This window comes from Trachemys scripta, chromosome 1 (assembly GCF_013100865.1).
Source record: "Trachemys scripta elegans isolate TJP31775 chromosome 1, CAS_Tse_1.0, whole genome shotgun sequence".
In the NCBI taxonomy this organism is placed as follows: Eukaryota; Metazoa; Chordata; order Testudines; family Emydidae; genus Trachemys; species Trachemys scripta.
Genome location: NC_048298.1, coordinates 87,165,844 through 87,193,375, shown reverse-complemented (window position 1 = coordinate 87,193,375; position 27,532 = coordinate 87,165,844). Strand labels below are relative to the sequence as shown.

Here is a 27,532-nt window from a genome sequence, read left to right as displayed (position 1 = left end):
CCCTTAGTCTGTTCCAGGACAACTTGGTAAATCTTGTGAAAAGTAATATAACTCCATTACTTATTAGTGGATAAGGATATACTCAAATACCAGAAGTAGTTTAGGGGAGCACAGATTGTTGTTGTGCAACTGCTATGGTTTCCTTCCAGTTGTTTTTTTCTTTCCAGGTGGTGATCCTGAAAGATCTCAAACACAATGATGGGAATTTCACAGAGAAACAAAAGATAGAACTGAACAAGGTAACTGTTTCATGTAGCAGCTAGACACTACAGAGTGAAGGAAACTAATTAGTGAACTCATACCCCCAAATCCATGTGTGTGTGTATGTCCATCCCACAGGCTACTGTTGCCTGAGGGCCCCTCTGTTTCTTATGGGGGGGGGGGGGCTTCTGTACAGTTCTGATTCTGCACTGCAAGTCATTGAAGTTGAGGATGACTGAGATCGCTCATGAACTTGATAGAACCTTGTTAATCCACATTTTTATAATCAATGCTAAAAATGATGCTCTCTCTTTCCTCACTTCATACCAATCATTTAATAGTGGAGTGTTGTAGTCAAATCTCCTATTACTAAGGGCTAAATGCATCTCCGCTGTATACAAATACATCTCCATTAACTTTCACAGAGTTATACCCTATATTAGGGTTTAATTTGGCTTTAATACTTCATAGTATATTTTTAAAAAAATTAAGCACATTTTTACATTAGGGACAGATACATTGTAAAGTATTATAAGTAATTTAAATGAAACTGCAATAGCCTAACTAAATGAACGAAGTACATACTATCATGCAAGATCCTCATATTTTTATTATTTGTTCATTTACTAACTAATTTGCAACATTCAGTCATTTATAATGGGTAGCCGTGTCCAGGGTGTGAAACTGTGAGGTTCTCCTGCAGAGGCAGTAATGGAGACAGCGGAGTTTGGAATACAGTAAACAGTCACTCCCCATGCTTATCTCCTAGATCAGAAGGCTCTGGAATGAGAACTACCCTTCAGCAATCACCCACTTTGTGCAGGTGTGTGAGAACCACAGAGAACCCACATATCATATTAGGTTCTAGGATTGAGAGCCCCTTCACAGCATCAGACTTAATTTTGGCTCCCACACTTTTTAATGGATACATTATTTTTGCTCTAGCTCCTCCAGATCGACTATTACAACCTGACAAAGTTCTATGGCACAGTGAAGATGGACACAATGATCTTTGGGGTGATTGAATACTGTGAGAGAGGATCATTGCAGGTAAATAACTGTGCAAGCCCCTCTTACCAGTTTGTAAAAGAAAATGCTAACCTGCCAGACGGCTGGGTCCTAGGACGAGAGAAGGAAGAGGAGCAGAAGTGAAGTCAGTAATATTACTTCATAGAAGTACTGAAATAATATCACTGACTTCTCTTCTGCTCCTCTCCCTTCTCCTGCCTGGAGTCGATCCTCAGCAGGTGTAAACTGGCATTGCTCCTGAGTCAATGGAAAGACTCTCATTGACTTCACTTGGCTTTGGATCACTCTCATAATTAAAGGATGCAATGACAGACAAGTCAGAATGTCTTGCTAGGTTTTCCGCAGTGTTCATGTAGGCAAACATTCACAGAGGCTCATTTTTGCTACTGGAAACCACAGTGGCTAGAAGTTAGATTCTCACCTTTTTGTAGTTGCTGTGTAGGACAAACTTATATTCCATTCCCTAGCCTCCAAGTGACCCAGTGTCTGTCATAATTTATGTACTTCTTAAGTAAAACAGAGGGGTACCCCTTTTTAGTCATTGGCCAAAAGGCTGTGTGATTCAGAGCTTTGTTAACATTACAAAGCTATGCCTTCCCTGGCTGTTTCCTTGCTATAGGTCAGCCCCTTTGTCTCCTTCTTGTCTTCCCAGGATGTCTTAAATGATAAGATCTCCTACCCAGATGGCACCTTCATGGACTGGGAGTTTAAAATCTCTGTCATGTATGATATTGCCAAGGTAAGTGAATTGGTGGCAATGAAGCATTTATAAACCTGTCCACATGCTATAAAACTTACATAGTGGGTAGCTATAGGTGACAAGGCCTAACATAATATATGATTTAGGTTACCAAGAGAAAAGGTGCGGTCTAGTGGCTAGAGAAGGGATTTAGGTACTTGGAGCCCTAAATTCTATTCCTAGCTCTGCTGCTGATTTATGGTGTGTGGCGTTGGGCAAGCTGCTTAAAGGAAAACTCCAGTGTTTGTTCAGAATGGTAGACTCGCACCATCTTGTATAAAAAAGAACAGAATAGGGTTTGTTTTTTAAATGAACACTGTAGTTAATCTTTTAAATGTAAATCTTTCAATGGCTATTAGCCAGGATGGCCAGGGATGGTATCCCTAGCCTCTGTTTAATCAGAAGCTGAGAATGGGTGACAGAGGATGGATCATTTGGTGATTACCTGTTCTGTTCATTCCCTCTGGGGCACCTGGCATTGGCCACTGTCGAAAGACAGGATACTGGGCTATATGGATCTTGGGTCTGATCCAGTATGGCCATTCTTGTGTTCATGGTAAAACTCACTACTAGTACTAGGTGTAACCATTTCAGGAAGTGAGGGCAAATTAGCCTGGGAAGAAATTCATCCTGCACTGAAATCAAGGCTGGTTTTAAGTAACCTTCACTACATACACTAAAAGCTGTGTTATCCGGCACCTTACCAGCCAGAAATTTCAGTAAACCAGCATTTCTGATTTTCACTGAAAGTCCTGTTTATAGTCTGGGTGGCGTGGGGCCAACAGGCTCCCTACCTGGCTCCTTGTGGCTCCCTGGAAGCAGCGACACATCCCTGCTGCTCCTAGGTGGAGGAACGGCTAGGCGGATCTGTATGCTGCCCCAGCCCCAAGCACTGGCTCCATTGCTCTCATTGGCCCACCTCTGCCCCGCCTCTTCCCGCCCCTGGCCATGCCCCCACTTGACCCCTTCCCCCAAGGCCTCACCCCCACCCCACTTCTTCATGTCCCCACTCCACCTCGTCCCTGATTCTGAGCGTGCCCCATCCCCGCTCCTCACCAATCTTCCCAGCGCCTCCTGCATGCTGCTGCCACTGAACAGCTGATCCACAATGTTCAGGAGGTGCTGGGAGGGCAGGAGAGGAGTGGATCAGCAGAGGCCGCCAGTGGGGAGGAGGGACGGAGCTTAGCTGCCGGTGGGTGCTAAGCACCTGCTAATTTTTTCTCCATGGGTGCTCCAGCCCTGCGCGAGCCCCCTCCGCCTGTGCGCAAAATATCGGGACAATTCACGTCCCGACTGAACATCGGTCAGGACGCGGGACAAACAAGTAAATAGTAGGGCAGTCCTGATAAAATCGGGACGTCTGGTCACCCTACCGTACACCACTCTGCTGTCATCACCTCACCTGACCCTCATGCACACACACAAATTCCCTACTTTTATCCCAACAGCTCCTTCTCTGCTTACATCCGTCTCCTGCTTCACTGCCTGCCACCTCCCATTTCCCTCAATACCCAGCTCATGCATCCCTCAGACCCAATTGCTACTTCCTGCAATTCACTAATCCAACACCCAGTTCTTGCAACCCTGCACCCTCCATCACCAGCTCTTGTTCCCCCGCAACCCAATTCCTGCCTCCCTGACTGCTACCCAACCTGTGAATTCTGCCTTCTGCTTTCCCAGCTCCTCAGCTGACCCTGAGAGCTGGTGCAGGGCCTGATGCCTCTTGCAGCTCATTGTTTCTGTGCCAGGCAGCTGGTGCTATCTTCACTGATTCCCTTCTAGCTCCGTCCAGAAAGAGAGCAGGAAGCAGCTGCTGCCACTGTAGCAGCCCCTGGCGGTGTGGAGGAGACAGTGCAGGCTCCAGCAGCAGAGGTAGTTTTGAGTCAGTGCCTGCTGCCTCTGCAGACTCATGACAGGTCCAAGGACTGGCACCTTCTTCAGCACATATCACAGAGCCCCAGGACTGGCACATCTATATTCTGTTCTAGCTGCAAGTCACTGAAAAGACCTGACAAAAGCCCTGATACAAAGAAATTACAGTCATTGAGCCTTATGGGCACAAGGGCAAATGTTGCTCTTGCAAGGCTGTTGCTTGTTAAACAAGGGGCATTGTTAAATAAGCTGAAGGATTGTGCAGCTGAATACAATATTTTTGTACCATATCAGAAAAATGGCCCCGTCAAAAGGGCTTGGTCAGAATTAAAGCTGAAGGATGGGATCTTCAAAAGTGCGTTGGAGCTATATTTTAAAAGGTATTTAGGTACACATCTACCCCGATATAACGTGACCCCATATAACACACATTTGGATATAACGCGGTAAAGCAGCGCTCCAGGGGGGCAGGGCTGTGCACTCCGGTGGATCAAAGCAAGTTTGATATAACGCCGTTTCACCTATAACGCGGTAAGATTTTTTGGCTCCCGAGGACAGCGTTATATCGGGGTAGAGATGTACCTAAAGATGCAGAGAGGCACCTACTTGGATTTTCAAAAGCTCCAAGCCATCTAACTCCCATTGATTTGTCCTTAAGAGATACAGCAGCACAAACCTCACTGAAAGTCAATGGAATTTGTGCTCCTAACTCACTCAGGCAATTTTGAAACTCTCACCCGTCTGCTTAACCAGGCTTTCTGCTTCCAAACCCACTTCCCCAATAAAAAGGATGGTGATGGAGGAGAAAGCCTTCTCAGACACACCAGCTCCCCAACTTGAAGACAAGGGAGTTCTGTTATCTGTAGACCACAGTATCATTGAATCATCTCGTAGGAGGCCAAAACTGGTGAGGAGTTTCTGCTCTAGTGTATTTGCTCCCTGGGTTGGTGTCAGCAGGAGTACACACGAGATGCAGAAGCAGAAAGTGGGCCCTGAAGCTTGCAGAAGGGCCTGCCATTGTAGGCTCTCTACACTAGGTGGTGTCAGCAAGGCTGCATGGGAGTAGCAGCAGCATTAAGAAGTGTTTCCTTTGGACACACATTATTACATATAGTCTCCACAGCTTCCAGCATGATATATGTATGCACAGGATAACCAGTTCCAATCACATTTTTAGGGATGCTTGCATCCCCCTCTGGTTGGGGTTCAAACATACCTCTGCTGTTCCTGTCTCAAGTGTCTCAACACTACCTGACTCTTCCCCTACTGTAAGCAAAGCACAGTTCTCTCTTGTGAAAGAGCAGCATGTCACACCCTGTGATTATGATCACTCAATTGGTATAATCCACATTCATGATTACCATCTGTCATCCTTGAGGATGACATTTGAATGTGGGCATAAGCTTTCGTGAGTAAAAACCTCACTTCTTCGGATGCAAAGTGAGGTTTTTACTCACGAAAGCTTATGCCCAAATAAATCTGTTAGTCTTTAAGGTGCCACCAGACTCCTTGTTGTTTTTGTAGATACAGACTAACACGGCTACCCCCTGATACTTGACATTTGAATGTGTGTGTTTAAAATTATGTGGCCAAATTCAGAGGGGATCTAAACTGATGTCATACACCTTCTAGCCTCCTCAGCATACCGATTGCATTTTATATATCAAAGGGCCAGAAGAGAGAGGTGTAGAAGGAAAAACCAACTATTGGGAACTGTAAATAGGTATAAATTGTACGCCACCTACTTGAATTTACACCTACCTACCAGTTGTTTCTCCTGCTACATCGCTCTTCCAGACAGATATGCCATCTTTGACAGTCCTAGACTAAGTGGGCCAAATTCAGAAGTGATGAATAAAGGGGTGCAAATTACATGTCTGCAAGTATGTGCGTCAGAGAAAGAGTTCAGGAAGCTGGAGTCTAAAAACATCTTAATTAGCTTAACCTGCATGCTGAGGGAACTGGAAGATTCACCTCTGAAGTTAGCCCACAGACTGCAGGTATTATGTATTGACTAGCGTATATAGATTCAAAAATTGTAAGATCATAAAGGACCTTTATGATCATCTAACCTGGCCTCCTGCATTACATAGGCCATAGAATGTCATCCAGTAATCTCTGCATTGATCCTTCAGCTGCCCTCTGCTTCGGAGAATCAGACCTTCTCAAGTGCTGCTGATTATGAGTCCCACTTGTAGATTTATGTCTACAGAAAGGAAACATTTCTAATACATTTGTCAGTTATGGGGATTTTTCATTTAGCTAAGATGCTCATTCTTTATAAAATAAAAAACTAGAACATTTCCCCAGCCACATTTTTAGGGTTGTAAAATACTTATACAAAACTGTAACCTTTATTAAAAATACCATAAAAGCAGTTGTTGCAAATTCAATGAACTTCACTTGGAGGAAATAAATTTCCCAAACACAGCAGATCTAGCACTGTCAAGAAGCACATCACAGTATCAGACAGCGTTAGTTGGAAAGAAGGATAGTCTGGTTAAGGCACTGGCCTGGAACTCTAGAGACCTAGCTTCATTTCTGAGCTCTACCACAGATATCTAATTTGACCTTGGAAAATCCCCTTTGGTAAATTAGTTCTCTACCTCATAGGGGTGTAGTGCGGATAAAATTCTTTTAATAATTGTGACATGCTCAGATACTATGCTGATGAGGGCCACGTAAGTACCTGGATATATTTCATGATGAACCTTCACATTCTTACTAATTTTGGTAGCAATCACAAACAGTCTCACTCTCTCTTTTTCTCACAGGGAATGTCCTACCTGCACTCGAGCAAAACTGAGGTCCATGGCCGCCTCAAGTCCACAAACTGTGTAGTGGACAGCCGCATGGTGGTGAAAATTACTGATTTTGGCTGCAATTCCATTCTTCCTCCAAGGAAAGGTATGCAAAAATAGTCCCAATCCCAATTCTTCACATCTTCTTTCCAGCCCTGGAATAAGATTGTGGGACTATTAGGCCAAACTACAGCATGTGGGGAAATAGGTTTAAGTGAAAGCAATATTTATGTTTCTATGCAAAAGTAAACTTACTGATTTGTCTAACGCATACTCAGTATAATGTTGTGGAAAGTTAGATTTTCTTAGTCCACTGAGACTTTTTAATGTTTACTCTCTAAAAAGCTACATGATATCCCGTGATCTATTATGTTTTAGATGTACTGAGTACAGAGAAATGAATGCATGACATGCAATACAACTTTATTTTGTATCGCACCCTTCATACAAACTGTGTCTGAAAACATTTTACTGAGTTAAATAATATAGTCACAGAGAGAAGTAATGGCAGAAGGAAAAAGTAAGCAAATGGTAAAAAGAAGAGAGGAAAGAAAGATATATTTTCAACTGATATTTGAAAAGCACGGGGAGTTCGTGAGAGGGCAAGACAGGAAGGTTGTTCAGATGGCAGGAACTACAGGGAAAAAGCTCTCTGACAGCATGTGGCAGGGTGGCCCCAGCTAAAGTGTCCCCTGTGGCAGACTGCAGCACAACTAGTTCAGCTACCTCAGTTTCTCCTGGTCCAGCCATACAAAAAACACAGTTTCTCCCAATGTCAAATTCAAAAGCCCACCTGTGGGCACAATGTATTCATGTACACATTCAGTAATCTGCATAACCCTCATGATAAAACCCATTCTCTCCAAATCCAAAGGTACAGCAGGTATAAACAAAACAGTTTTTCAGGTGCTCTTCAGTGATGTCATTTCCAGGTCACCCACCCAAGAGTCAGTCACCACTCTGTTCACAGTTCCTTTGCCCTTGTTCCAGGGCCCACTCTCCAGGCCATATGCTGGAGAGTTATCAGAGTTGCTTTTCTCCCACAACTCTAGTACCAGAGCCTTCCAAGTCAGGTCTTCCTCAAGAGAGCTCACTGCAGTGTTCTACTTCCCAGGCCTTCCTGCCTGTGAGTCCTATCCTGCTTAAGGAACATCTCTCCAGATTCAACCCTCTGTTTTTGGGCTTGGCTTTCTGCAGCCCTCCATTCAGGCCGGTAGAAGAGGGCTCCCTGCAATGTTCCAATTCCCCAGGCCTCTTTGCTTGTGAGTCCTACCCATGCTCCTGGGATCCACACTCCAGCATCAGCCCTCTTGTTTCATTCTCAGCTTTCCCTGACCAAGTTGATTTTTCCTCTTTGCCCTGGGGCTTTTGCACGAGCTTTCCTGCAACTTGGCAGGGCTCCCTAGCTCCAGCTGGGGCTCACTAACAACTTTCTTCAACTTCAGGTCTTCCCAACAGCCCTCGGTACCAGCTCCCATCACCATCTTTTCCCCCACCCTCCCGGTCTCCTGTAGCTCTCTCCCAGTAACTCTTGCCAGCTTTCCTCTGCTCCTCTCTGTCTCCAACAACTCTCCTTTGCTGCTCCTATCTGTTTCTTGGTCTCTCCTTTCTTTCTCAGGCAGCTCTCACCTGCCCTTTCTCTCTTTCTCTAGAGCCTCGCTGCCCCCTCTGAAACTCAACATGGAAGCAGCTGATCAGTTACAGTGCACTGGACCCTGCTCCTTCTCAAAGGAGACAGTCAGGGCCGCTGAGAGCGGGTTTGGGCCCCAGTGAAAAAATTTTTCCAGGCCCCCAGCAAGGGTGGACTGGTGAAACAGGGCCAACGAGAGGGGGGGAAGCCAGGGAAGCCGGGCACCAGCCCCCCTTCCGGACTGCCGGGCCCCAGTAACTTGTACCGGCTTCCCCCCTGTAGTAGTTCCGGGGTGGGGCTCGTCCCTTCCCGGAGCGCCTGGAAGCCAGGCCGCCCCGCTACAAAGTGAATAACAGTTAGGGCCCCGACCTTTGGGTAGGGGCTAAGCACACAATTGATAGTTCAGAGCTCAACCTTTGGGCAGGGACTGAGCACACAATTAACAGTTCAGGACTCAGGCCCTTACGCAGGGCGGGGCAGCAAACCAATAGTCAGTCAGTGGCCCAGGCCTTGTAGCAGGGGCTGGGTCAGTTTGGGTTAGCCCAGGCCCTAGGTCAGGGCGGGGCAGCCAACAGATAGTCTGTCAGAGGCCCAGGCCCCTTGGACAGGGAGGAGGAGAGACTGCCACCCGGCGCGGGGTGGCAGGGGGGAACACAGGCCCACCCACTCCACTGTGTTCCAGCCCGGGGCCCTATCCGCAGCAGTCCGTCTGCCGTGCAGTCAGTGGGGATCCTGACCGCAACACACTGACATGGGTTCGGGGTCTGCTATCCCCGGGCCACTTCCCATCTCCTCCTCCATGGGTACCTGCTCCTCCTGAGTTCCGTCTGCTGGGTCGCAGATCATGGGCTCCTCCGGGCCCCGAGCATCAGGTAGGTCTGTCGCTCCCTCTGGGCCCTCAGCGGGGGGAAGCTCAGGCCGCTCCTCGGGGTACTGGGCTCTCGGCAGGCTCGGCCAGTCCTCCTCGGGATACCGGGCTCTCGGCAGGCTCGGCCAGTCCTCCTCGGGATACCGGGCTCTCGGCAGGCTCAGGTCCGCGGGAGCTCGGGCACCAGCGTCTGTCCTCTCCCGCCGCCGGCCAGCTACTGAGCACTGGGGCCTGGCCTTTATACTTCCTGTCCCGCCCCTTGATTTCCGGAGGGCGGGGACAGGCCGCGGTGGCTCCGCCCACTCTGGTGGCTGTTCTGGCTCATCGGTTCCTGGGGCGCCTGGAAGCCAGGCCGCCCCGCTACACCCCCCTTTGTCGGTCCTGGAGACAGTCACTCTGACACACCAACAGCAATGAGATTGTGTGACAGGGCAGAAAAGAGACGAGGTACACCATGATATCATTGATCACAAAACAGTGGAGTGTCCACATGAAATATCACAATATATTGTGATGTACTATGATGTAATTCAAACATTAACATGTCATTTACATAGATTTACATAACTTTTACATTTTAAAATAATTCTCTAAAGAGATCCTTAATATATTATATTCTTTAGATGGAGTTCCTGTAAACTATAGGTTTCACTGTTTTCTTCATCATCTTTTTTCTATTTCTGCTAATCATCATGGGGTATTTCTGTATAAATAAGCATTCCTCTCTTCTCCCCATCTATCTTCTCCTCCCACTTGATTTTTGAGTGAAGATATAAACCTGAAATTGTGACACTGGAATCATTTGTATGATTACCAGCTGGAATGTCATAAACGCATATTGTATCATCTCTGATATGGAGACAGAAGAGAACCTGGGGCTGGAATGGCAAGAGAAAGTTCTTAGATTCACACACAAACATTTGCAGTAATAGAGGTAGGAATATGGAACATTAGTGGCTAGGAAAAGTGCACTGAATGTAAATGTTACACTCCTCCCGCTCAGGGTTTTCTCATTGTCCCATTTCATATTTATATTCATTTTATTGAAATTATTGGCAACAAAAATGATGAGGGGTATGGAACATCTTCCATATGAGGAGCGATTAATAAGAGTGGGATTTTTCAGCTTGGAAAAGAGATGATTAAGGAGGAATATGATAGAGGTCTATAAAATTATGACTGGTGTGGAGACTGGGAATAAGGAACTGTTTTTTACTCCTCCTCATAACACAAGAACTAGGGATCGGCAAATGAAATTAATAGGCAACTGATTTAAAACAAATGGAAGGAAGGATTTTTTTCATACAACACACAGTCAACCTGTGGAACTCCTTGCCAGAGGATGTTGTGAAGGCCAAGACTATAATAGGGTTTTAAAATGAACTAGATAAGTTCATGGAGCATAGGTCCATCAATGGCTATGAGCCAGGATGAGCTGGGATGGTGTCCCTAGTCTCTGTTTGCCAGAAGCTGGGAATGGGCAACGGGATGGATCACTTGAGGATTACCTGTTCTGTTCATTCCCTCTGGGGCATCTGTCATTGGCCACTGTCAGAAGACAGGATACTGGGCTAGATGGATCTTTGGTCTGACCCAGTATGGGCATTCTTATTTTTATATTAGTAACAGGTTTCTCTTCTTTCTCTGATAGCTCAGGGGGAAATGTTGTTACAAGCAAACTGAAGAATTATTGGTTGTTAGAATTCATCCCTTGAAACAAAGTTATTTCATCACAACAGGGTGGTGTTTGCATTGTGATTGCTATGTTGCAGCTAATAGAATGATTTTGCTTTACATTATGATACAATATCCACATGTCATGATAGGTTGGCACAGCAGAATAACACCACAATGTCTAGATATCATGGGGTGACTGGTGTACAAGAAATACACATGTATGTTGTTATCTAGCCACAGATGTTATGACACAATGATGTTGTCAGCCTCAAAAACATTTGGGGATTATTTTCATAGGTTCATGGAATTTAAGGCCAGCAAGGACCTTATGACCATCCAATCTGACCTTCTGCACAACGCAGGCCATAGAACCTCACCCAGTAATTCCTCCATCTAGCTCAACAACTTGTGTTTGAACCTAGGCATATCTGGTAGTCAGTTATCCAGTGTGTATTGAAGTCGGCCCTTCCACACAATAGCTGAACAAATATCTAAACAATACCAAGCTCTACTGGGGATGGGAGTAACAACAGTAAAAAGATAAAATTAAAACAATATGAAGGGGGTGAGGTTCTGAAAAAGCTCCCATAAATCAGTTTAATCTCTCTCTGTATCTACCACTTCTGGCTGCTCAGATCTGTGGACAGCTCCTGAACACCTTCGTCATGCTGATGTGTCTCAGAAAGGTGATGTGTACAGCTATGGAATCATTGCACAGGAGATCATCTTGCGCAGGGAGACCTTCTACACTAACTTCTGCCGGGACCATAAAGGTAAAAGACTTAAAACCCACATCTATCTTATGCTACAAATGTAACATTTGGATGTTGCGGCTGTGACTGTCACATTTTCCACAATTTTTAGTGAAAAACACTGTCTCTGTTCAGTACTTGAGCTGCTACTTTTCTCACTGGGCAATGCATAAAGAATCTAAGGGTATGTCTCCTAGGCCTCCAGCTTCTGTTCCATCCTGTAATGAAGTCAGAATCTTGTATTTGTGAAATCCCATTGAGATCACTGCTGTGGAGATCATTGCAATAAGCGGCTTGGTAATAGCCTCTCTCTTACTTTTTATATGTCTGACAAACTGGAAGATCAGAATAGCAAGAAAACAATCCAGGGGCTAGAGGACATGGTAAATGTAGGGAGATTTTTCAAAAATCCCATATGTCATTTGGCCAATTTCTGCAACTAACTAGAACTGGGTAGGAAACAGTTTTGCTGTCCTGCGTGAAATTTCATGATTTTGAAAAACTTCCCATGCTACAGTGGGACAAAACTGAGACCTTTGAAAATTTTTTGTGAAAAATCAGAATGATCAATTATAGAATAACCACTGGCCTAGTGTTTATGGCCTTCACCTAAGATGGAGGAGACATGAGAGACCTAGGTTCAAGTCACTGCTCTGCCTAATACAGAGCAGAGACTTGAACTGTGATCATCTACATCCCAGCTGAGTGCATTAGCTGCCAGGCTATTCTAAGGTGGATCTCTCCTGTTGAAGCTGTTCCACTTCATGTAAGTTAAATATTCATAAAGAAAGACTGACTCTATAGCCCCATGATTAGGGCACTCACCTGGAATGAGGTAGACCTGTATTCAGGTCTCTGCTCTGAATTAGGCAGAGCAGGCCCTAGAACCTAGATGTCTTATGGCACCTGCATCCTAAGAGAGTGCCATAACCAGCAGGCTATTCCAGGGTCTCTTGCTCTTTTATTTTGAGTCAAAATTTCAACTCAAAGCTAAGAAAATTTTAATCAAAACTGCCCTTTTGACAGGATTTGACAAATCAACATTTTTGGATGAAAAACTGTGTCAAAAAATTCCTGACCAGCTCTACAGCTAAGGGGGATATGAGAAATGTCTACAATTACATTAAGGGCATAAACACCACCAAGGGCCAGACCTTCACAGGTATTTAGGTGCCTAGGGGATTTTCAAGAGCACCTAAGCAGGTTAGTTAAGTCCCTTACTTCCATTGATTTGAATGAGTTAGCTGCCTAACTCCAGCGATTGTCTACACAATAAATCGACCCCCTGAGCGCTCTCCCATCGACTCCGGTACTCCACGAGGGCGAGAGGCGCAGGTGGAGTCAACGAGAAAGCATCCTAGTGGGCTTCTTAGTCACTTAGGCAGTTCTGAAAATTTTAACTTTAGTCCAGTTTTCATCTGATTGTGGACAATGCATGACCCTTCCTCATTTTATGAGCACAACTTTTAGGTCTCTATCTGCCTGATTTGTAAAAGACTTTGCCAAAAGCTTTGTAGGCCTGTGAGATAATTGTGTTAGGTTTACACGGATAGAAGGCTATACGAATAAAGGACCTACAATGGACAAAGTTAACTATGAAGAGTCTTATTTGCAGATATCGAAGATGTTTATTTTATTGGGAAGCCAACATTGTATTGTTCCTGAAATGGACAAATTTTGTTTATATGATGTAAATTCAATAATGCCACAACACCAGAATCCATCTATTATAAATCAGAATAATCACATGTATGTAAGAGTTTAGGATTCCCCAGACTGCATATTGATAACGAGTTCAGACACCTTTTCTACCTCTAAGTCATCCTGCCAAACCCTCCCTGTGTTTGTTTAAACACGTAGTACAGCAGCAACTCAGCCTCCCGATTAGCTTTTTCCCTCTAAACATGTTAGAAGAATTTCTGGGGTAAACTCAGCATGCTCCCTGCCCAGATCAGCCTTTCATTTGCTAACTCAATACAAATGAACATTTAAGAAAGCTCATTTTGGGGAGAGGGGACATTTCAGATTTACTTTTGGGTTTCTGTTTGCCTAAAAAACAAAAAAGAAAATCACCACCAATTTTTGAAAGTTTACAGTGCTCTACTTAGTTAGAAGATAGTGAATCATTAGCTAAACATACTATATTCACGGCATATTGGTCATCTTTATAGCCCTGTCCAAGAGCATACTGTGTGTCAAATGATGTCCGGTTCTGTGTGGGAGCACAATTGGGAGCAGAGAGTATAAGAAGTTTTATTCCTCCTTGTGCAGGGGGTAGGCTAGGGTTACCATATTTGAACATTGAAAAAAGAGGACACTCCACGGGGCCCTGGCCCCACCCCAACTCCACCCCTTCCCCGCCCCTGGCCCCAACCCAACTCCGCCCCTTCCCTGCCCCCATTCCAACCCCTCCCCAAAGTCTCCGCCCCCTCCCCTGAGCGCCCCACATTCCCCCTCCTCCCTCCCAGCCACATGAAACAGCTGCAGCAATTCTAGAGTCAGGCACTCCACTAGTGTAGACTCCCGGACGGGGGTTTGATTGCCGAAAAGCCGGACATGTCTGGGAAAAACCGGACGTATGGTAACCCTACCATTACACTATCTTCTGCCTGATGTTTACCGACAAGCTCATTGAACAAGCTGGTTATTTCAAACACTTCAGCTTGTTTTTATCAGATCCTTTTCTTGAGTTGTATCAATCTGATTACTGATCTCTCCCATCTGCTGAAGTTGCTCCCACAAAGGTCATCCAAGCAATAAAAGGAGACCGCCTTCTCCTCATTGTTCCACCACAACAAATATGCCTGAGCCAGCGCTACCGGCTTCATGCAGCCCCCCCGCCTCCGGACTCCGAGCCGCCGGAGCAGAGCAGCTGGAGCCGAGTAGGAGAAGTGCCTGGCCGGCGGCTCGGGGTCCGGAGGCGGGGGGGGCTGCCCGAAGCCGGTAGAGCTGGCTTGGGCAGCTTGGCTCTGAAAGTCTGAGAGGGGAGGAGCGGAGCAGCTCAGCAGGAGGCGGGGAAGGGAAGTGCCTGGCCGGTGGCTCGGGGTCCGGAGGCAGGGTGGGGCTGCCCGAAGCCGGTAGCGCTGGCTCGGGCAGCTCGGCTCTGAAAGTCTGAGAGGGGAGGAGCGGAGCAGAGCAGCCGCGGGAGAGGAAGTGCCCGGCCAGCATTTCCCCGGACATGTTTGGCTTTTCGGCAATTCCCCCCGGACGGGGGTTTGATTGCCGAAAAGCTGGACATGTCCGGGAAAAACCGGACGTATGGTAACCCTAGGGTAGGCACAATCCCAGTGAACACAAGGATTTGATAAGTGTAGTGTCACTACTGGCAAAGGACTCCACAAAATGGGTGGAGAGGGGAAAGGGATATACTCTCCCTTCCATACTTCAGCCAGCAGGGCTTGCTGCATGTGAGGGTGAGAGAGCAAGTTGCACTCTTTCAAAAGGTGATTCAGTAGCCATGTTCTTCCTGCTGTGTTGAAGGCACGATGCCAGCTCAGGCACAATGTTCCTGGGTTCTCACTGCCCGCCACCCCCACTTAGCTAGTGGCACTAGGGTCACAGTCTGTCTCTGTGTTGACTTTTACCTGTTTTATCATAAAGCTTCACCATTTTAGAAAAGTTTTTTGTCCATTCCAAATCACTTTAGTGTTTCCATCCTGTAGGCTTAGACCAACTTACTGACAGCTTTCTCAGCATCATGGAATGTAATCCATGTCTCTTGCAAGAGCTGGCTCACAGGTGACAGGACATTTAATAGTCTCCTAATATTAGTAATGGTTAAGTCTACTGGGCCTGAAGCCTCTTTGGCCACTCTTGATTCACCAAGTAACTTTTTTTAATTCTGTGGGCCAATCTTTTGTTAAGATTTTAAAGTTTCTCTTTAGCAATGAGATTACATCCACACTCCATGGAGCTTTTCCCTTTATTTTAGTATTAGGGATATATGGGTGGTTGATGGAATGGGTTCTGATATTGATCCTGATTTCAGAAGTTGGTTAAATAAGTTTAGTGTATATTCAGACAGCCAAGAGGTTAGGTTTTATAGTATTCTACCAAGAATCAGTGAGGATTGGGACTCACTATTAGGAAGGTTTTCAAAGCCCTCAACAGTTCCTCTTTTATAAATGTTTGGCCTAATTCATTAGCTAGGATCAGAGATGATAGGTAACAAATGAAGAATTTTTGAATTACACTTGAGTCATATTCTGCTTCTGAAATGAAGCATCTACCCTGTTTCCCCGAAAATAAGACATCCTCCGAAAATAAGGCCTACTTACAGTTTTGCCTCTCGTTGTAATATAAGGCATCCCCCCGATAATAAGACCTCCCCGATAATAAGGCATCCACCGATAATAAGGCATTTTTCATTTCTGAAAAATAAGACATCCCCTGAAAATAAGACCTAGCGCATCTTTGGGAGCAAAAATTAATATAAGACACTGTCTTATTTTCGGGGAAACAGGGTAGATACTATGAAGATTGGCATGCTGTAAATATTTTAGGCGGTGTGACAAAGTTCCTCCTCTATCTTGGTGGGTCCTGCGCTTATTGGAGAATTTTCTTGCCTCAAAGATTCACCATGTGGGTTGGGGAACAGCCCAGAGACCTTCCCCTCTGGGAGAACCTACTGTCTAGGTCAATTGGGGAGAACCCAGGCCCACCCTCTACTCTGGGTTTCAGCCCAGGGCCCTGTGGACTGCAGCTGTCTATAGTGTCTCCTGTAACAGCTGCATGACAGCTACAACTCCCTGGGCTACTTCCCCCCCCTTCTTTATTCTCACCACAGAACCTTCTCCTGATAACACTTGTGCACCTCAGTCCTCCAGCAGCACACCCTCTCAGCTCCTTGCACCTCTTGCTCCCAGCTCCTCACACTCCCACCACAAACTGGGGGGTGAGCTCCTTTTTAAAACCCAGGTGCCCTGATTAGCCTGCCTTAATTGATTCTAGAAGCTTCTTCTTAATTGGCTCCAGGTGTCCTAATTAGCCTGCCTACCTTAACTGGTTCTAGCAGGTTCCTGATTACTCTAGTGCAGCCCCTGCTCTGGTCACTCAGGGAACAGAAAACTACTCATCCAGTGACCAGTATATTTGCCCTCGACCAGACTCCTGTACCTCACTGGTCTGGGTCTGTCACAATGGATAGATAGAAGGACCAGTAATAGGCAAAAAATCCCCCTGCTGTATGTGTAGAATCATTTGTGATATCTCTTACAGAAGCCCTTTATATGGTTGGGTTAGCAGAACATTCATTATTGCATGTTAGGAAGCAAGCTAATAGTTTGTTGATGTCACAGTATGAATGAGTTTTGAAAACATGACCTGGATTCTGACATGTCCAGGAGTCAGAGAGTTTTGGTAGGATGGGACAGTGTCTTCCTGCTTATGGGTACAAATAAGACGACAAACTGCTATGTTTCAAAATTATACTCATATATATTAATGCTCTGATTTTTAAAGGGACTGAGCTCTGCAGCTCCAAAAGCCGTTGTGAGATTGTGCTCTGCGCTTCTGAAAATCAGGCCATAATATCCTAATGGGCTTCTCACATTGCCTTTTACTATGGGTACACCCCATCCTGAGAAAGGAACTAATATGGTTACTGCCCACTTGGGAAGTTGTCATGTCTATGTCTGTCATGCCCAATACATGCCCATGTACATTCCTGTTCCTTTCATTTCTCAGGTGGCTTCAAGTCACTCTGGTTTGGCCTTGAGCCTTATAACTAGAACCCCTCCCCCCCCTCCAAAAGTTCAGATCAAATAAAAAAACATGTGTGTCCAGAGCCATGCTTTTGCTTTGGACCCATCTCTATTTAGAAAACTACCTTGGCATACTGAACTCACCCAGAAATGCACTACCACTTTGTTGTTTAAATATTGCGCTTTTTTTTTTTTTGTTAGAGAAACTTTACAGAGTGGAGAGTGGCAAAGGAGTTAGACCCTTCCGCCCAGACCTGATCCTAGAGACTGCAGGAGAAGGAGAGCTGGAAGTAAGCCTACACTAAAGGAAAAGAGGAAATGCTTCTAGCCAGGCCAGAGATGGCTGGTGTGGAAGGATGAAGGCTATACACACTGTATGTTCCAATGCTGTGGCCTTTCAGGAAGAAAAAATGTCCCATAATTAACCTCATTGCAGTGAAATGTAATTCTCTGGACTTCTTTCCTCCTCACTCCAGTGCCCATAACACAGCATTTCCTTCTTCTGCACCTGGTGGCTTCCAACAACTACAACATGTGTTAAGGGTGGGTCTTTCTGAATTCACATGGTGTCCAGTGGGAAGCGTTTGCCAATCCACTGGAAAAGAAAAGGAAAAAAAAAAGCAAACAAATCACAGGATATTTTCCCCACTTTTAGAATTATTATTATTTTATTGCATTACATTTTTGATGCGAGATATGGGACAAAGAAGACCCCTTTTTCATTTTAAGGAACACATGAATGTTTAGTATGGCACAAGTGACTGTTCGTCCTGTCCAGATGCATCAAGGGGAGGGAGTTTTACCTTTGTCTGAAGCATCAGCTATTAGCCAATTCTGCAGGTGGGATAACTGGGCTAACTGATTAATCATCTGATTCAACATGACAAGAGCCCAGATACTGGACTTCATTAATGGATCATCTGATCCAGTGTGGCAAATCCTATATTCTTAAGTAGAGTGATTTATGGGGTCTATGTAACTATTTGGGAAAGGGCTACTCTTATCTTTTGACAACACTTTCAAACAGTAGTACAGTATTAATTTCTATATTACAGTAGTATGTCTTTAAAAATGTTGATATTATTAAACCACAATAATCATTAAGCACTAAAGTGGATATCTCAGAGGACTGGTAACAGCATGACTTTTTATCTCTGAGTCACCAGTTCCAGCCAGGACCCAAGCTCAGGGAATTGGGGATGGAATTACTAAGGCTTTCACTTCTAGGTCAATAATTACAGTCTGGTACCAGGTTGGGGGATTGGATCCTTTCATTTGGCTTTCATTTATGGACCACTGATTCAAATTCTGTTCAGGTTGGTAGCCATTACTGAAGGTCAGTATCATCTGGCTGCTGACTAGTGGCTAACGTGAAGTGAGTGTTGCTGTAAGGTGCCTATAGTGAATTCCCTGGTCACAGATTAATAACAATTGGTCACATTTTAATAAGTTACTGGCCAAAAGGGATGGGAGAGGAATTCCATATTGACTAGTGAACAGATCCTGGTCTTGCTGTTTAACCCTATTACCATTCTTTGCAACTACTCACCTGAATTTTTCCGGGGTTGTACATTCTCAGGTGTGTATGCTTGTAAAAAGTTGCTGGGAGGAAGATCCAGAGAAAAGGCCTGACTTTAAGAAAATTGAGAGCACTCTGGCTAAAATATTCAGGTAAGCACTGTGTTCCAAACTCCCAGCTACTTGGATGCTGATAGTTATAGGTGTGTATTCTGATGCAACATGACTCAATCAGTGAGAGACAGAATCCACTGACTGGGCCCTTCCTCATCCTTTGACAAAAGGGCAGGTGTGGGTGTGTGAGAGAGATGATCACCCAGAGCCCAAATTATTACATTGTGTAAATAGGGACTACCCAAGTGTCCGATAATGGGTCATGATGTCCAGATTTCAGGAAATTAATGGAGTTGGATATTCTGGGGATGAGATGATTAGAAAGTTTAGATGACTTGTTTTGGTGATATTAATGGATTCAGATGACCACAAAGTGAGGTGATTGAAAAGATCAGGTTACCCAGAGTAAGGTAATTATAGGGTTTGAGTGAAATGAGTTCCCTGTCATACTTTTTCTAATCTAGTTATTTAAAAGTCCCAAGCAATGGGTTTTCAGCCATTTCCCTTCAGAGACCATTTCACAACTTTTAAACCTATCCCCATAAGTCTGTCCCACCAGCCACATGCTTATATTTTTGTTGCTCTTCTCTGAACTTTTTCCAGATTGTCATTATTGTTCTGATAATGTGGTGTCCATAACTGAACACAACATTCCAGATGAGGTCACACCAAAGAAGTGCAGAAAAATAGTTAGATTCACCTCCAGGGGCATGGAGGAACACACAATTCATGCCCAACAACTGCAGCAGTTGCATTAGAGGGAGGCTTACCGCAGGGGAGGGCAGTTGGTTCCACTGCCACCTTAACATGGATGTTTTGCTTGGGGAAAAGGCAGTTTCCATCAGAATCCAAATTATTGGATCTTCCAGCCATCTTGGCCCCATCCACTTCATAGGCTGCATCTGCTAGCTCAGGACCCCAAGTGAAGCAGAGATTATGATTGGCTTGTGCTATATCATCTCTGCTTCTGGCAGATGGTCCATTGATGGGAGTCTTCAGTCCAGGTTCCACCAGTGGAAACCAGCAGATCTCAATGAGTAAATAAGTGAATGGACCCATAGCCTCTTACTTCCCCATTTCGTGATAAGGCAACCCAAAATTGCATTGGCTTTTTTTTTTGGTGCTATGTCCCACTGCAAATTCATATCTAATTTGCTGCCTCCTATCACCTCTAGCTCCTTCTCAGGATTCTCGCTTTCCACGGTACTCTCTCCCATTGAATATTTGTGTCTCAGGTTATTTTAAGTGACCTGAAACTATGGAGATTAGCAGGGCCAGGAGAACTGGGGCTCAGAAAATTAGCAAGGCAGGGTGACCTGGGTGGGCCTCAGGCCTTTATGCCTTAAGAATAAGACCTTTGCTAAATGGTGAAATTATGAGCTTTGAGCAATTTCCATTCTAACCGCAAGGAAGCCACACTCTGAAATAACCTTCTGTAGCTCACTTTTGCCCTTGTCCTGCCAATGTGCTTTCTTCATCCTTTTCCCAACCACTGTTCCCAGTAACTACCATAGTCAGACCAATGAAAGCTACATGGATACCTTGATCCGGCGTCTGCAGCTGTATTCCCGGAACCTAGAGCATCTGGTAGAGGAGAGGACGGAGCTATACAAGGCAGAAAGGGACAGAGCGGACAGGCTTAATTTCATGCTGCTCCCACGGTGAGTATTGACTAGGAGGGGTTTCCATGCAGTAGGAAGCGTTCAGTATTGACTGTGAGACCCACTGGTGTGTAATGCATCAGAATCATTGTGGAAGGCTCCAACCACAGTGAGCATGAAGGCGTGAATAATATTTGCTCCACAGTTCACAGTGCTTGCCTCCAGAGATCCAGGTCAGACAAAATGGGCTAAATTATTCTGTGAGTTATAACAAGTGACTAAAAGCAGAATTTGGCCCATTTTCATTCTTTTTTGCCTATGATTGGTATTATCACCTTTCAAATGGGCTGTAGAACTTAGGTCCTGAACTTGTAAGGTAATTAAAGATCCCATGTCTTTACCATGTAGCCTTTAATGACTATTAACCCACATTAGGACAGTCCTCTCCTCTTGGGGTGATGGATTTGGTTTGGTTCTGCAGGGCTCTGATTGAAAATGCTGTTTTGCCAGCAGACCATAATATTCATGGCCTGGTTGAACTTTATAATGATTTTTTTGTCCACAGCTATTAATATAGTTTGCCCAACATGCTCTTTCATACAGTTTTTTCATCTCCTACGCTGCCATGGTTTACAGATGACTTGCAAGAGGGGAGCAAGTGGGGTGACTGCTAGAGCACTTCAGGAGGAAGTTTTGTGCTAATTAGACTAGCTGGAACATTAAGAACTTTTACAGTTTTATGATGCCGTGGCTGTGCAGGAGGCAAAGAAAGATTTGTTTGTGGAAAGCTAGCTGAGAGCTAGCTGGCTGAAGCATCACAGACATAAGATTGAAGTTGAGGTTGAGTGGGTTGAGGGAAACTATCAAAAGAATTTGCAAAGATTATATCAGATCCCCAAATGGACCAACAGCCATTTATGGAACATGTTGGTAATATGGGTGTTTTGTTAGACTGACGACTGCTCCAGGGTGCTTTGCTAGAAGCTATAGCCAAGAGTCTTGTATCTGGTGAGATGAATAGGACAGTTTCTTTCAGATGCAGGCAGACTTCACCACCATTGTTCATGCTTCTCTCACTTTCAGCCTAGACTACTCTAATGAGCTGAGATCACTTGGAAACTGAAGCTGGTGCAGAATGCAGCTGCCTGCTTAGTGAGTGGAATTTCACATTAAGAGCACATAATGCTGGTGCTCTGGGATCTGCACTGGCTGCCTGTTGGGATCCAAGTGGAGCTGAAGGGTTGGGTTTCACCTATAAAGTACTAAATAGTTTGGGACTTGGTTGCCCATAAGACCACCTCTCTCCCTAAACTGTACTGCTGCAATTGTGGTCAACAGAAGCCCTTGTTACAGAAGAAATGGGGCTGTCAACAGGTCATTCTCTGTGAAGCCTGATCTGCTCTGGATCATGCTTCTCACCTGGTCTGCCAGATCAGCTAGCTTTCCAGAGAAGCTCTGTCACAGCTTGCCAGGAGCAAGGCATCTTGTGCCGTATGCCTTTGCTAGATGAGTAACAGTTAGTTGAAATTAATTTAAAGAAATGGCCACCTGGGCTTTTAAACTCTCAATAAAAATGAAGAGTTTGTTGCATGCTTAAACTGAAGGTAAGGTCAAATTGTGAGCCTCTGACCTGGTCATGGATGGTTTGGGTTAACACTGGGGAGCTGCTCTCCTGCTCTAGCTTCCCCCCATGCTCTCTCTTAGCAGAAGCAGACAGGTGAGTCTGATTGTTGACTGCCTCCTCAGGGCTCTTCTAACTACTGAAGGATCAAGTCTTATTGGTTCTGCCAGTACCAGAGCCTGAGTGGCTTCTCTAGGCCATGCTCAGAGATCTGCACTCATGGCCCCACTTTCCCAGGTGACACTCTGCCTTTGGGCAGATTTGCCAGGGTGGTGAAACATCCAGCACGGGGGCAGGGAAGGCCTGGTATACCTCATCACATGCTACAAGGTCCATTTGTAGATGAGGTGGATGGAAAAAGTGAGAGCAATGTAATTTATGCTTGTATTTGATATTGTGATTTTAATTTGTTGTGAGGACACTCAGAGCTTTAAATGTGTGTCTGTTGGTATTAGAGTTATAAATCAAAGTAAATTCATAAACATAACTGAATGTCACTGTTTACATGAATGGGGATGTGGTCAGTGTTGGTGGTCCTAACAAATTCCAAATTGGAGAATTATATTCTGCTAATCTAAAATCAGCCTGCAGTTTCATTTGGAGAAAGTCTTTGTTCTTTCTAAAATGGAAGCATTGTTTTCCTTATCTGCTACTAATGAGTTGCCATATTCTGTCCCAGAAATAATTGTATTTAGTAGTGGATGAAATAATCCTTATATCCACAGTGTGTAAAGTGCTTTGGGATCCTCCAAGATGAATGACTCTAGAGAAACCTAAAATTATTATCATAAAAGTCGTCTACCATTTTGCAAGTTCTCACTTGCGGTTTATTTAAAGATATTCGCTCTCTTTTAAAAGATGGAAGTTATCCTAACACTGATCCTGTATTTCTTTGAATCAGAGAATCAAAGGCTGCTTCCACTTTTCCTCTGTTCTATTTCCTCCATCTACCCAGCTCAGCAGATGGTAAATTTGCAGGGCTTCCAGTTCCCTCTGCACTCTACTCTTTTTTTCTGATTCCCCATACAGGATATTTGGGGAAAATGTATAGCAGAGAGGGAAAATGTGACATTGTTTGCACAGACAGAGATTAAAAGTTTCAACAGAGTTTGTCAGCTATCTAGGAACTGCTCTGACCGGCCAGTGCCCAGGAAGTCCCTGTCTAAGGCCCCAATTCAGCGTATCACTTAAGCACATTGTTAAAGTTAAAATTATTTGCTAAATGAGAGCCTTAACTAGGAAGTACCTGCAGAGGCTCAAAACCCCCCAGATCTGATCTAAAATTAAAATACTGCTTAATGATTTAAAAGATGGGAGAAAAAAATCCAGGCTTGGTCTACACTTAAAAATTAGGTTGACATAGATACATCAGTCAGGGGTGTGAAAAAGCACCTCCCTGACCGACATAGCTATAGTGACCTAATCCTCAGTGTTGACACAGCTATGTTGATGGAAGAATACCATTGTTTAGGGAACTGGTATTCCTACATCAACAGAAAATCCCCTTCAGTTGGTGGAGGCTGCATCTACGCTACAGGGTTATGCCGGCATAGCTATGGCCATTTAACTATGCCGATATAGTCTCCGTAGTGTAGTCCTATCCCAATTTCTTATCTGTAAAGTGTGGTTGAGTGGAGAAGGGTGGTATTGTGGCAAGCCCTTTCTAATTCACCTGTAGTTAAAATTTGTAACTGAAGTATTTAAATTTGTCTTGCAATAGATGAGCACTTTCTAGCTTCTGCATGTCTCAGCATGACCAATAAAATAACTGATCTATTTGAATGCTAATGATGTTTAAGAGGGTTGTTTGCCTAGAATTGGCCAAACCTGTCCTCCTCAGTATATCTAGGTGTCACATCTGAAAGACTTACAGGAGGATTCTAGAGGGAGACCTGTAGGTGCCATATGCGAACAGAGGGCTAAACAATCTGGAGATAATATGAAACATCATGAATTTCCAGACTTCATGTAATCATTATCCATGATGGACAAACTGATTGAAAAACTAGCTTGAGGATGGAATGAGGTCCTTGGGAGTACAGTGAACAAACATTTCACAACATTAATTTAACAGCTATTTTTAAGATGACTTTTCAGTTAATGAGGTGACATAACCAGTGAATTTTGAATGTAATGTTTACATATCTTTAGCTCCTTTCATCCTCAAGGATCCTGAAGTTTTTTACAAGCTTTACAAATGATATATATGGGAATCAATTCACCTTCTACAGAAATACAGCCACCTCTGTGGTGGCATATGGCAGCAGTTTTAACAGCAAACAACAACACTAAGGTCTTGTCTACATATGGAATTTAGTGTGGAGAAACTAGGGTGTGAATTTAAAGCACACTATCTATTTTGGTCACCGTGTAGACACTCTTATTTTGCACTAAAATGGTCTGTGTGCTTTAGTTTAATATACTTCCAAAGCTCTAGGATGTGAAGAATGACAGACTGCCATTGACAACTGAAATGGGAGTGGGAATTCAGGGAGGTAGAATGTAATTAACCAACATGGAATTTGGCCAGGACACCAAGCCAAACACCCCCAGTCTTGTCAAGAACAAGATGTACAGGGAAAGTGTATGTGTACAAAAGGACATTGAAAACTGGATTCAACTTCCAAAGCTGTCAGATGCTCACCAGACAGATTGGAATGAAGTAGAAAGCAGTATGGCTATGTCTATACAGCCCTGCAGTTTGCACGATGAGGGTGTGAATTGAAGCACACTCTAGTGTGTTTTGCTGTAACTTCTCCATATGGATGCTGCAGGCATGAACTAACTACTTCACATTAACATAGTTCTCTTTAAACAGGACTTACTTAGTACAAACTAGATACCTTTTAGATTGCACCCACAGCATCCACACAGGGGAATTATAGCATAGCACACAAGTGTGTGCTGCAATTCGCACCTCGATAGTCAAAACTGTGGGGCCATGTAGACAAGCCCTGTGTTTCCTTGGCTTTAGTTTGCACAATTTCAAGCTAGAAACTTGAGAGCAAGTCTTGGGAGGAGATTGCCTGCCTCATCCAGTCTTGTTTCTGGATTTTCTCAGTTGTTATGTATAGGGAGGCATAGAGATGCATAGCATTTTACAAAAATATAAGAAAAGTCTCTTCCCCAAGGAGTTTACAATCTAAATAAGAGCTCATAATCTAGAAGGCTCTTGTAGCCAGAAATGCTAGTGTGTCAGACTTTCCAAGTGCCTGTTGAACTCATCACCAGAAGGTTGGTTTGTTTACTTATCAAACTTCTGTTTCTGGAACACTTACTGCTGTCAGGTCTAGGAGGCTGAGTTGTCCTCTAAAGCAGAAGGTATATTTATCTCCATTTCCCTTCCACCTTTCTTCACAGGCCAGTGGTAAAATCTTTGAAGGAAACTGGGCGGGTAGAGCCAGAGCTGTTTGAAGCAGTCACCATCTACTTCAGCGACATTGTCGGCTTCACCACGCTATGCCAATACAGCACCCCCATGGAAGTAGTGGACATGCTCAATGACATCTATAAGAACTTTGACCACATTCTCGACCATCATGATGTTTACAAGGTGAACAGAGCCTCACTTACACTTAAATAATAATCAGGGTACATAAAACATCACAGACAGAGTAATTGGGAATAGAATTTGGTAACAAAGGCTCAAAACCAGTATGCTAAGTAAAGACAAATGAGAGAAGTACAGGGCAAGATTACATCTCTCTAATGTGCTTCACACAGCTCTCTGTAAATGGTTTTTGATACCAAGTGGTCCCAGATTTATTACCTAGAATGCTGTGTACTGAGCACTTCACTACCAGAAAGATGTCATCTAATTGGAAGGAATTTGGCAACCCTTCATTTTCAAAGAAGAGATCAACAAGATGACTCTAAGAGGCCTTTTCCATCTGCAATTTATATGTATCTAACAGTAACTGGAAATTGTAACTGTTAATCGTGTTTCCACAGGTGGAGACCATTGGTGATGCATACATGGTGGTGAGTGGCTTACCAAAGAGAAACGGCAACCACCACGCAGTGGACATCTCTATGATGGCACTGGATATCCTTAGTTTCATGGGGTCCTTTGAATTACGACATCTTCCAGGCCTGCCTGTTTGGATTCGCATAGGGATTCACTCTGGTATGGGGTCATGGCATCTGAACATGAATGACATAGCTATTCTATCTAGATCAAAAAGTAAACAGTGATTAAAAGTGCTCATGCTTCACTGTTCATAAATTGATTCTCTGTGAGGACTGTGGTATAGCATGAGACACAACTGGCCAGAAGCACTGTCAGTCGCCTTCCTCGAAAGCATCAGGTATAAAAGACCGTTGTTGGAGGAAGGGCAGTGGACTTAAATAGACTATTGGCTTGCTCCCATACCATTTAACAACCCCATCTCTGTCTAGGTTGGTAGCTGAGCAAACGAACCTCTGTAGTTCCTTATGAGATTGAGTTGGTGACATTATACCCACCTGAGTCCTTAGAGACCTTTGCTCCCCCACTGAAAAGCAGGCCTACATTAAATACTTTTGAGGCAAATGTTCTCACCAGGCCCACTTGAGAATCAATTTTTGAATTACTTTATTAGAGTGGCATTGTGGATAATCCAAAGAACCCAAGTACTTGGGGAAACTTTATCTTTTTATTTTTGCTTGTTTCAGTACTCTGTTGTTTATGTCCACCACCAGAGAAGGAATATAATAATTCATTTATTTGGGAAGGCCCTAAAGACATAACCAGAAACTTCTCCATAATTAAGTTAATTCTTTCCAACCCCTGCTTCCGGAGCTGTCACTTAGGAATTATGCTAATACTTCTGCATTTTTGTCTGTACAGAAATATATTCAAATAGTACTTTTAATATATTTAATACATTTAGTATATTTTACAAGCTGAACAGAGACAGGCCTGGTCTACACTTGGATGTGAGATCTCCAGACACTGTACAAAGTGATGTAGATAGTGCTTTCAATCAGTGCTGACCCCAATACCCCTGCTCTGCTACTAGAAGTGCCATCTTCCAGATGAGACCACTCACCCACCCCAGGACACTAACAGATAACTCCCATAGTTCTGTTGGCATCATGCTAATTCCTAAATTTCAGTTTCTTTCTGGCATGTCTGAGACCTCAAGGGCTTCTCTGAATCCCCATGGAATAACAGCCTCTCTGTCTTCCTCTTTCCCTGCCCTGTCCTCTGCTTTCAGGTCCATGTGCTGCTGGTGTGGTTGGGATTAAGATGCCTCGTTATTGTTTATTTGGAGACACAGTTAACACAGCTTCAAGGATGGAATCCACAGGTTTACGTAAGAATTGAAGCTCACCTCTCTGTGTAATCTGGCAGTAGGCTAGTTGTGCGCTCAAATCTAGAGTTCCTTCTCCAGCCAAGAACAACTTTATCATCCAAGCGTAGACG

The 27,532-nt window shown here is 44.3% G+C and overlaps 1 protein-coding gene across 1 annotated transcript in view; it reads left to right on the top strand.

Moving 5' to 3' along the window:
* Nucleotides 1-6,634: 6,634 nt before the first annotated feature.
* LOC117879505 (heat-stable enterotoxin receptor-like) overlaps nt 6,635-27,532 on the top strand; it is a 33,308-nt gene continuing 12,410 nt past the window's right edge. The window contains exons 1-8 of the mRNA XM_034774747.1: nt 6,635-6,748; nt 11,453-11,590; nt 17,473-17,561; nt 18,851-18,942; nt 20,406-20,564; nt 25,486-25,678; nt 26,077-26,251; nt 27,324-27,422. Coding sequence (XP_034630638.1) covers nt 6,694-6,748; nt 11,453-11,590; nt 17,473-17,561; nt 18,851-18,942; nt 20,406-20,564; nt 25,486-25,678; nt 26,077-26,251; nt 27,324-27,422 — 1,000 coding nt within the window. The 5' untranslated portion in view covers nt 6,635-6,693. The remainder of the gene's footprint in view (nt 6,749-11,452; nt 11,591-17,472; nt 17,562-18,850; nt 18,943-20,405; nt 20,565-25,485; nt 25,679-26,076; nt 26,252-27,323; nt 27,423-27,532) is intronic.